At 42.4% G+C, this 10,946-nt stretch overlaps 1 protein-coding gene across 1 annotated transcript; it reads left to right on the forward strand.

The window, feature by feature from the left end:
- Positions 1–201: 201 nt before the first annotated feature.
- rasl11b (RAS-like, family 11, member B) lies at positions 202–6,168 on the forward strand. Its single transcript, XM_078547839.1, has 4 exons — positions 202–467; positions 875–931; positions 1,082–1,158; positions 4,483–6,168. The coding sequence occupies exons 1-4, from the start codon at positions 353–355 to the stop codon at positions 4,948–4,950; spliced, it is 717 nt and encodes a 238-aa protein (XP_078403965.1). The 5' UTR covers positions 202–352; the 3' UTR covers positions 4,951–6,168.
- The last annotated feature ends 4,778 nt before the right edge of the window (positions 6,169–10,946 follow it).

A 10,946-nucleotide genomic window follows, 5' to 3' on the forward strand; every position in this document is an offset into this window, starting at 1 on the left:
AGGTTCTGTCCACTTGTACATTCTGCCCAGGCTCTGTCCAGTTGCACACACTGTGCGGACTCTGGCTGCACAAGAGATCCAGAGATTCTGAAAAGAATCTCAGGTAAAATGAAGTTCTTGCTCCAAGTATCCAATCAGCAGAGTCGCCAGTGACCAATCAGAGCGCGCGGGCAGGTTTGCTATAAAAGGGGCTGAGCGGCAGCGCGCCTGCAGTGAGAAGGAGCTGAGTGAGTGTGAGCGCAGGCGTAGTCAGACAGTCCCGGCCCACTCGGCTCGGCTGCAGCACCTTCCAGCCCTCCTGCGGGGCTTTGATTCCTCTTGTCTTGTTGCACGGCCACCGCTGCTGTTTGACATGCGCCTGATTCAGAACATGTCGACGATCCAGGAGTACGGACCTGCGGAATATGCCCCCAACAACCGGGTCATCAAGATCGCGGTGATCGGCGGCAGCGCCGTGGGTAAAACCGGTAAGAAAACGGGGCTGCAGAATGAGAGTGGCGCTGAGAGCGCCACAATGTGCTCGGAGCTGGTGGATTGTGACTCTGACCCCGGCAGGGGACATGCAGACAGATTTGCTGCTCCCAGCGCTTGTCGGGGCAGCCGGCTAGTTTACCAATCTTTGAAGTTTGTTCAGGGAGAAGCGCTCGTTTTGTCTACAGGAAAATTTCTGTCCCCCACGCGGCGAAAAGGGTTTCTGACAAATGGGAATAAAGTCCAAGTTTTGTTTTGCTCTGGGGGATAGCCATCTCGAGAAACACTATTGACAGCTGCAGCTTTTGAGTGTGGCCCCCTTCCTGTGAAATGTCGGGCTGGGGTCTTTGTCCTGGGCAGACAAACAGCTTCATATTCCCGTTTGTTTCTTTTTCTCTCTCAGCTTTGGTAGTGCGATTTCTAACCAGAAGATTTATTGGAGACTATGAAAGAAATGCAGGTAAGCGTTATGTTCCCCATCCTTTTGAGAACATTTGAAACTTTATTTTCTCGGCGTTGAACAGCTTTGTTCTTTTGTCTACATTAAATTGGGACAAATCAATAAAATTTTGGAGTTTTTTTTTCTAAACAGCTAATTTAATATCTTCAGGTACTTTATACTCCAGACAAGTTCAAGTAGATAGAGAACAACTTGCACTACAAGTTCAAGACACACCAGGTGTCCAGGTGAGATTTTCTTTATGACTTTTCTTTCACACTCAATTATGCTTCACAAAGTAGAAACCTCATGGGCAGGAGAGTCCTGACATAAACAAATGTATTCCTTGTAAGATTATAATGGAATACTTGGGACAGTTCACCTGAATCCAAAAGCTTTGAGGGGATGATGTTGGGACAGTGGGTTGTTCAATACTCAAATTGAACATTCTTTCAGCTGATTTGAGGGTGTGTTTTTATTGGGATTAATTTCATACAATCTTTAGTTACATTATTTACAAATTTTGATTTTTAAAAAAAACAAGAGCCCAAGGACATTAAAAACTTAGATTTTTAGTGGCTATTGGATTAGGTGCCACCCACTACTTGCCTGCTAACCTACATGCAGCAAACATCTTGGTAACCCATTAATTTTTCCAATTGGTGGCTGAAGTAAGCAAAGCAGAGCAAGACTGTCCTGAATATGATCCTCAGTCTTTGCTGAGTTAGCTGATTTCAGCCAAGCCAGGAGTTGGGTACTGGGAGTATTGGTATCCCAGGATAGAGGAATAATAAGAGTCTAGTGACACCCTGTTTAAAATGTTGTTTGATTTGGCAGTTACGATTCCAGGCTATACTGACACTTGATGCTGAGGCTTCTTTATGAACTATCACTTGGGGAAGGTATCAAAGGCTGCCTATGGCACAAAGCAGAGCAAGGAGTCAGGGGACGAAAGGAAAAGGTTATCAGAGCGTTGGAGCAGGAGGGAACTATGTGTAGTAGAGTTTGTTTTCATCACGTCATTCCAGCAGGTTGCCTAGACAATCATGTCAATAACCTGATCCAAAATGGGTCTCTAAGTACAAACTGGTCACCAAAAAAGGGATGCAGCCTATCACCATAGGGAGAGTAGCCTATGGGGTTTGAGGGATTGCTTTCTTGTTATCCAAACATTAAACTAATAGCCTTTGTTCAGAGAAAAGTCCCTGACCTGAAATGTTAACTGTTCCTCTCCACCGATGCTGCCAGACCTGCTGAGTAGTTCCAGCACTTTCTGCTATTTCAGCATCTGCAGTATTTTGCTTTTGCTTTTGATTAAACTATTGGTCCCTTTTTGTTGCTGCAGCATAATAACAAGGGTTAATATGTGGACCTCAAAATCTAGACCCTAAAATGGTGCTCAAGATTCATTGTACCGCAAGGGTCTATTCATTTTAATGGCCATTCCCATTCTAAGATTGGTGGTGGGGGCACTTAACAGCTGTTGTACAGAACGGCTGCTGTATTATTCCTTTCTTTACTTAGTAAATAGTGCTGCTTTGAGCAGACATTTCAGAAGGCAGAAAATCCCTTGTTGCTGAACCAGTTGGTGTGCTTTAGCAGATGTAGCCACATTCCTGAAGCACTGTAACACTGCCATTGTCCAAACTGAGAAGTTCTACAGTTTCACGGTCCATTAATCTGCATTCTGTGGTAAGATGTTGGACACATGTCAAGTCAATGTGTTTCATCTTACTACAGTTAAATCCAGAACAGGAATACCAGCACTGACATTTTGAACTGCTTGACAGTACTTCAAATAAGGTGATTACTTGAGTATATATGCTGTACGTAGAATTATATGCTCCTCAGAAAAGCCTAGAATTTCTTTGGTGCAAATATGTAGCATTTAGCCAATGATTTATGAACAGTTGGGTGTTGCATAGAGGAATGAGGCTGCTTCCCCAGTTGCCTGAGTTTCAGCTTTTCTGATCTAGCATAATTAGCATTTCACATACCGGCCCTTTCCAGCCACCCCCCTCCCCCCACCTTCACCAACCTCATTCCAAATTTGAAATCTTTTTGTTAGCAGCAAAAAAAAACAACTAAAGTGCATTCTTTTAATGCTCTGAAACTTATGTTTCTGTAACAATGGTTCTGGTATGAAGGCTCACCATAATAAAAGTACTCAATTCGGAAACTACTCACTCAAACTGAAACACACTGCACTCAGAAGAAAGATCCTGTCACAAATGTCCCTCCATGTATAGGGGCAGGATTCAAACAATCCTCCTCAACTAAACACAAATAAACCTGATCTGGAGTTCCACATAAATCCTAGCACTTTTGGATGGGGTATGTTACCAAATGTGTTTATTTGTTCAAATAAATAAATTAGAATTCAGCATATTTAAGGCACTTTCATTTATATATTGATAAAATTGTGTGCTTTTATATTTCCATAAACCTCTAATTTGCTAATTAATTCATTCTGACATTCACCCAGTTTTTGGCTGTCGTGATAGTTCCCTGTATTTCTTCCCTAATGCTCCTCTATAATTGTATCATAGGCTGTTTATGTACCTTTTTCAACTCTTTCCTGATGGGGAGTTTTTCCTTTTACTCACACTCCCACTTCACCCCACTAATCAAGAAAAATGCTTTAGTCTCTCACTCTTACCTTCCAGGACCATTGAATCTGAAGAACTGCTCCAGCCTTGCTCTTTGCTATAATCCCAGCTCTTTATGCAATCCAGCTGTTATTCCTTGTTCTCCAACTGAGACGTCCCAGGTTATCCAGCCACCCCCCCCACCCCTCGTCACCACCACCACCACTCCTCAAGCCTGGAAAACTCACTTGCCTGTATGGTGATGTTGGGCTGTGGGAGGTCCTTCATATTTGGAATGCAGTTTAGATGACATACACAGATGGAATTTTAACTAATGGGAGAGAGCAAAGTATGGGTCTGCTGCAACATTACATGCTTTTAGCTGCTTGCCACTCAGATTTATTTTAAACCTTATGTCTGCCCATTCAGTTTGCTTAAGGCAAGAACATTATTTACACAGGTAGCCTGGATTTGAGGCTGCTCAACTGATCAAACGGAATATTAGATTCAAGCCAAGTGGGCTGAATTCATAACTTCCTACACTAATCTATATTTGGGTTATAAGCAGTGAAAATGACTGAAGTGCTTGATACTTGGAGTGGAAAACAGGTTGGTTCGACAGTCGTATTGCCTGTTGCTACTTTGCTGAAGTATGACACTTTTTGTGCTTTTCTCAGCCATACAGCTGAATAAACATAGCCCTGCCATAGTAAAGCTATTATGTAGCTCAGACAAAACCAACTGATCTAGAAATACAGCACAGCACAAACTAGGATAACTGTTTTGTATTTGAGCTTTGTCCTTGTCTGCAAAATAAACTTTTGATGACAATATTTAAACTAGATAGAAACCAATGGCATTTTCAGTCATATTAGATTTTGCTTACAATATTATCAATCCTATTTTCTCTCTTCACTTGTGGATTTTAGATACAAACATTATCTAATCAAGGTAAATGTCTGTAATAGTTATTTCTGTTTCTAGATAAGTGGACCAAGTCTGAGCTGCAATGACCTACTTAACAGATCCATACAGTGGGCTGATGCAATTGTATTGGTTTATTCAATCATAGACTACAAAAGCTATGAACTCATCAGTCAGCTCCACCAACATGTCTGCCGTGTGCATCCAGAGAATAGAGTTCCTGTCATAATTGTAGGAAACAAGGCTGACCTCCTTCATGCTAAACAAGTGGAACCTCACCATGGCCTCCAGTTAGCAAACATATTAGGATGCACCTTCTATGAGGTGTCTGCCAGTGAAAACTACAATGATGTGTACAATGCTTTTCATGTGCTTTGCAAAGAGATTAGTAAACAACAAATGAGCAGCAATGCTGAAAAGAGAAAAACATCCATTATACCTAGGCCGAAATCACCAAACATGTTAGATTTGAGGAGGCGGTTCAAGCAAGCTCTTTCTGCCAAAGTACGGACTGCAACATCTGTCTGAAGTGGCAGCTGAAGATATTGGTATTCTAAAATAAAAACAATGAGATGTTTCATCGTTGACTTTTAAGACTGGGAAAAGTGAGCATGAGAAGATCTGGAAAGCCAATGCTACACTCAGAAGCTGTATGACATGTCTAGTGTAGCCAACACATGTATTCAGTCATCTGGACCTTTTGATCATTGCCCAGCCAGTGATTTTAAGAATAAATACTTCATGGACACTGTTCAAGGCTATGGTGGGAGCAGACCTCAACTGCCAGAAATCCCTGTCTGAGCTCCTTGATCAGGGCCTTGTAGGGTTTGTTTGTTAATACAGCTTTTGTACAAATGATTTTGAAAATGTGCAGTGGTGATGGATAACTGATTGGGACAAAGCTGAATATGTTAAAACAGCATTTTGTTTTGTTTGTGGAAACTTTCCTATTAGTTCAATCCAGAAGGATTGTGTTTATCAGTCTAACTGTTCAGTATATTTTTTTAGTAAAATGACTCATTGTTTCACCTGCTGGAATGTAAGGATGATCCCATTCTTCCAGTGGAAAGTGCATGGCAGGAAATCACAGGTGCATACCTGACCTTACATTTCTTGAAAGTTGCTCCACACTGGAAGCAGTGGGGAGCATAGAATCAGCACCTGGTTGCCCGTACTGCATTACTGATCAAACTGCTGTGCAAGTATTTCAATATGCTGGATATAGCCTTGGTATTTGCAGCTTTTCAATGAGCTAGCTTTCTGTTCAAATAAACACAACTATTACACAGGCCATACTGCTCCATTTGCATTCCATTCTAGCTAGTGGGAGTAAAACCGGACCTCCATGCCCTCATCTAAAACTATTTAAGATCTTCTGACCTTCACATTCCCTCATCCCACCCAGCAATCTTGATTGTGTAAAGAAAATATAGCATAATGGCCTGCAGTTGAATTCTCCCCACCTCCACTCCATGATATAAGACTACAGGAATTCAATTGAAGCTTGTTAAATAAAACCAGGCATATACTGTCCGAATAGATATTCTAAACTGAGCATTGACATCTGACCTCTGCGTTAAGTGGGAAAGCTTTCCTCATGCTAAGTGCAAAGAGGATGGAAGCCAGCTTCTAAATGCACTTTATGAAAGCCACTTGTGCTTTTGCTTTAATCTGTTTACAGCAATGACTCCTCTCCAGAGTACAATGCATTTTCCAATATTTTGGCAAATAAACATTTGAACCAAGCATGTTGTTTTATGAAAGACTTGATTATTTACTTTCACAGAAGTACATCTTGTCCTTATCAAGCCCAGGCATGTGTTTAATGTCACTTGATGTCCATTTACTGAATTGCAGTTTGCTTTGCCACTTAACATTAGTCCTTGCAATGCCTACTGGGTTCCAAACATACTTTGGTGACAAAGCACTTGCACCATATCTGATTAAATGATTGCAATTTTCTACTAACACCATGGTTGTTGTGTCCTTTTTGCACAGTCACATATTCTGTTGGGGTTTGGGTTAGTCTAGGGTTCTCAATCATTTGCCTATGCTGAAACATACTGCCATGTACTTAAACTAAACTATGCAATATTATACATTTTTATCCAAGGAAGATACATCCCACTTTATTGACAAAACACTGAATTTAGTGGAAGTGCTAAGTAATGAACTCAAAGCCTTTTAAATCTAACCCTTTAATGTATTCCACTATTAGCCATTTAGTGCAGTAAAATTTCTTGTCATCAAATGGAAGTTGATCGCATCAGGTTATATTTATCAGTTGTGGACTAACTCTCAATCAGTGACTACAACAGTAATCTGAAAGATTCATCTACGTAGTATAACTTATCCCTGCTATTGATAATTTAAAATCAGACATACATAGAATTATTAAATATTTTTTAAAAGGTACAGAACAGTATTTACAAAAGCATCTTTGAAAGTTTCTGGACTTCATTTAATCTAATTTGGGGAACCAAGAATTTGGTTAATTTATAATATGTGGAAAGTAATTATGGCTTGGAATCCTTTTTAAATACTCTCCCATGTAGATCCCGGGGTCCCAATCCAACACATTTTTCTAAACGTGGGTAATAAAACCATCCAGTTTGAAAGCTGAACTGCAGACTGAGGGCACTGTACAGTATTCAAAGATGCTGTGTGGTGTGAAAAAATCTACACTAAATCAAACCTGGCTATTTAGTTTCCTTCCTTCCCTCTCCCTTTCAGTATGCTGTTTCCCATGTGCGTGACAAAAACATACAATTCATTGTGATGTATTTTTATTAAATAGAAGCTTTTAATATTGTGTAGTTCTCAATGCTTACCTTTTTTGGGAGGAGGAGAAGCAGTGGACTCTCAATTGTTCACTTATTTTTATGCCTGTCCTCCCATAATGCAGCCTTTTCAGCCACAGTTTATAAATTTTACTTTTCCCACCTTCAGTCTCCCCATTTCTCTGATGGCATATGTATGGTTTTATAGGTGCTAATTGCTCTTTGCCTTTGGTCATTATTGTGTAAGCCTCAATAGTAATTGTTAGCCAGGCTATTTAACCCTGGAGGGCATTGCAGGTGATCATTCACACACATGGACTTCCACCAATGTTTGTTGTCTTCATTCCCCCTCCCTCTCCAGCTGGAAGTATGAAGGGAACTCGTAACAGTTTTTCCTGCTACAGCGGTAGGGATCAAACCCGAGACTTTCATGGTCTGAGTGGCTTAGTTATTTGATGGATTAATTTAATTGTTGAGGAAGTCTGTGTTTAATACATATAAGCTAATATGTTCACTTCTACTTGACCGCAGCAGATTTTACTGCTTTGAAAGACATACATTAAAGGGCTGAACTGGTTTAAACATTTTTATTAAAAAACACACAACATGCATGCCCTCAAACAAATCCAACCTTTTAGTCCACTTTCAACCATTCAGTGCACTAAAATCTGCTGTAGTGGTATGAAATCTAACCACATCTGGTACAAGTATCCTTTGAGTTGAAGTTTGTTGAGATGTTACTCAACAAACTTATTTCATTCTCATCTTGCCAACACTTCAACATAACTCACAAGGCTTAGAGCATTACATTCTATCTGAATTTATCAAAGTTGGTCTGTCTTGCGCCATCCTCACACAGCTGCTGTAGCTTGTCTACAACTACTCTGTTACCTTGGTTATCGAAGGTCGACCCATCTTTCTGCTGCCCTCCACTTTGCCCTTATGGGGCATCTTGTGAGTTTTTTTTCCATGCTACGAGCTTGGTTTTCTTATTGTTAACACATTCTTCATCTTCACAAAATGACAAAAAAAGACAATAGAGAATTAAGTTTTATTACTGTTCAATTTTTGTTATATTCCAAAGGACAGTTAAACCATCACAAGCGTTATTTCTATTCTTGTAATTCACGTTACCCGAGTGATTGCATTTTCTAGGACAACTATTACTAATTATATTGACTTAGTAAGTAGCTCCAGTTTACTTAAATTTCCAAAACAATTATTCATTTACATCTAAATATATCAATTCATGAAAAAACCTAGTAGATTTGGCTGTTTTATTTAGTTTTTGTCAATCACTGCAGATTCAGGTGTACAATTCCTATCATTTCAATTTTAGTACTTGGAATACTTATTCTGATTAAGCTGTCTTGCGTATACATCGGTGGATCGTCCTCTCTGGAATGTAAAAAAAATTCTGAAAGATATTGGGTGGAATCGTCTCAGATTTGGACTAAGTGCGGTAGCGACCAGAAAAAGAACGTTTTAACAGCCGGCCATGAGGGTGGCTTTTCATGCCGTTTCATCCCATTCCTGGTGTGTCCTGCCTCATTAATTCCCAGGAAACATGCCGGTTCACTGGCAGGGCAGCCTCTGATTCGTCCACCCTGCCATCACCTCTGGCCTGCAGTAAACCGGGTGCAGTATTTAAAAGCTGCCCCTGCACAGAGCTAGCACTCTTTAAGGGATAGGAAGCTGCTGGGAACTGATGGCTACCAAAGGGAGGAAATATGCTGCCCCCAAATTTAGTGAAGCTTCTCTTGAGCGCCTACTGGATGCAGTGGACACCCTCCACGATCTCCTCTACCCCCGCTCTGGAAGAAGACCAGCCAGCAAGGTCACCAAATCAGGTTGGGAGGCGCTGACAGCAGTAGTCAGTGCCAAAGCCTTGCAAAATCGGACAGCCACCCAGTGCGGAAAGAGGATGAATGATCTCATCCGTTCCACCAGGGTAAGTCACTCTTCTCATCACTCTCAACTCACACTCAGAAACCCATCACACATCCACAGGGATCTCACATCTCAAGGGACAACATCAATAAGTCTCACACACCCTCAAATCTCTATCAGGCTCATGTTTTCTGGAGCTCACGTCCTCATCCCATCCATGGGTCCACTCACCACACAATCATTCCACGCTGTGCCACGTGCCCTGCCCCCACACCATCTGTTTTCATACAGGAGAAGCTGGCTGACAACAGCAGGGAGAGGTACCAGACTGGGGGTTGAGTGGCCCACATTAGACCCCTCACTCACTTTGAGGACCATGCCATTGTGCTGACTGATGAGGACATGGATGGTGCCTGCGGTGACAATCAGGTCAGTGGCGAACACTCTCGTGAGGGTCCAGTACCACATCATCCCTGTCTCTGAGAATGCTCTCTCCTGCTTTTGACTCTGCTGCCATGCACTAATCATCTCAACTTTGATTCACAGGGAGCTCTGCCAAGTGACCGACACCCTCAGCCAGCCAGTCCCTCAGCTCCATACAGGTCCTCGCTTTCAGTGAAGAGGCACCTCCTCCATTGAAGAGCTGGAAATAAACAGCCTGAAAGACCTGTCACAGCGCTTACCCACACCCTCCACCAGCGCAGAGACACACACCTTGGTGGGACTTAGATCTAGAACAGGCTCATGTTCACAATCTGGTGGTCGCTGCATGGACATGTGCCCGCAGCAGGAGGAGGCAGGTTCAGCAGAGCTCCCCGGCACACAGAGGACTACTGGGAAAGAGGCATCTGTGAAGTCTGAGTCAGATGACGAACCTCTGGATTTGGTCTTCCAACTCATCGTGGAGAGTCAGTAGAAGGCGGGGGAACATCACGCAGGGCTGTTGGAAGCCCACAACAGAGTAGCATGCGAGTCGGAGTGTGTCCACCTGCTCTGATGAAGTGGTGCCCCCTCCTCCCCTCAATAATCATCCGTAGCAGACCATGGCCAAGACCTTGATGTCCTGAAGCAGACCCCAGACATCAGCGGAGAGCTCCCACCTTCTGTGAGCTGCTTCGCGATGGGGCCGTGTCCATGATAATCCACCCAGCATGCAATGCATGTGTTCCTCCAGGGTCCAGTAGCTGTAGGGCTCCAGCCTCTTCTGCTCCTCAGATGTCTGCCATTTGGGCAAGGCCCTAACAGCAAATCCTGATTCCTGCACGCCACACTTGTCAAGACGTGTTCTGCATCAGCATGTTTTCCTGCTGACGTGGGTGGTAAATTTGACATGGGGGATGATTCTGGCAAGCAGGGCTTATAATTAGATGCAGATGTATTAAAGTGACATTTCTGACATGTGACTGTGGGAAACGTGGCCCGCCATTGACGGTGAAGTGAACGATCGCAAACTGATTTCACAATGGCGTGAAACCGATTTTTGGCCTCGCCATATTGTCTGCTCACACCCACCATGACACCTGACGCCAACGGTGACAGAAACCTCCAGCCATTGTATTACCATTAAAATGGAGGTAAAAGGTAAAATTGTCTCAGTAAATGGCTTTGCTTGAATTATAGTGAAAGAATCTTAGTAGTTAAGATTGTATAGTTTTTCAATTTGTTTTCTATAATAGCAACCAAACCCTGCACTGTGATGGGGATTTATGCCAAGAACTTACATTGGGCTGTCCTGTTTGGCTGCCGTAACTTTGGCGGACACGTCTGGTAGACGCATAAATGGAGTTTCCAAGCTAATGGAGGGAACTCCCCAAGAAATTTCCAACATTGGGTTTAAATCCTTTCCTGGAGTGA

Source organism: Cetorhinus maximus, chromosome 1, assembly GCF_964194155.1.
Source record: "Cetorhinus maximus chromosome 1, sCetMax3.hap1.1, whole genome shotgun sequence".
NCBI classification, from domain to species: Eukaryota; Metazoa; Chordata; class Chondrichthyes; order Lamniformes; family Cetorhinidae; genus Cetorhinus; species Cetorhinus maximus.

Excerpts from the sequence above, each read along its gene's own strand:
- rasl11b (XM_078547839.1), top strand. The coding sequence starts at position 353 with ATGCGCCTGATTCAGAACATGTCGACGATCCAGGAGTACGGACCTGCG. Across the intron at positions 468-874 it reads CAGCGCCGTGGGTAAAACCG|CTTTGGTAGTGCGATTTCTA; the intron begins GTAAGAAAACGG and ends TTTCTCTCTCAG. Across the intron at positions 1,159-4,482 it reads AAGACACACCAGGTGTCCAG|ATAAGTGGACCAAGTCTGAG; the intron begins GTGAGATTTTCT and ends TTCTGTTTCTAG.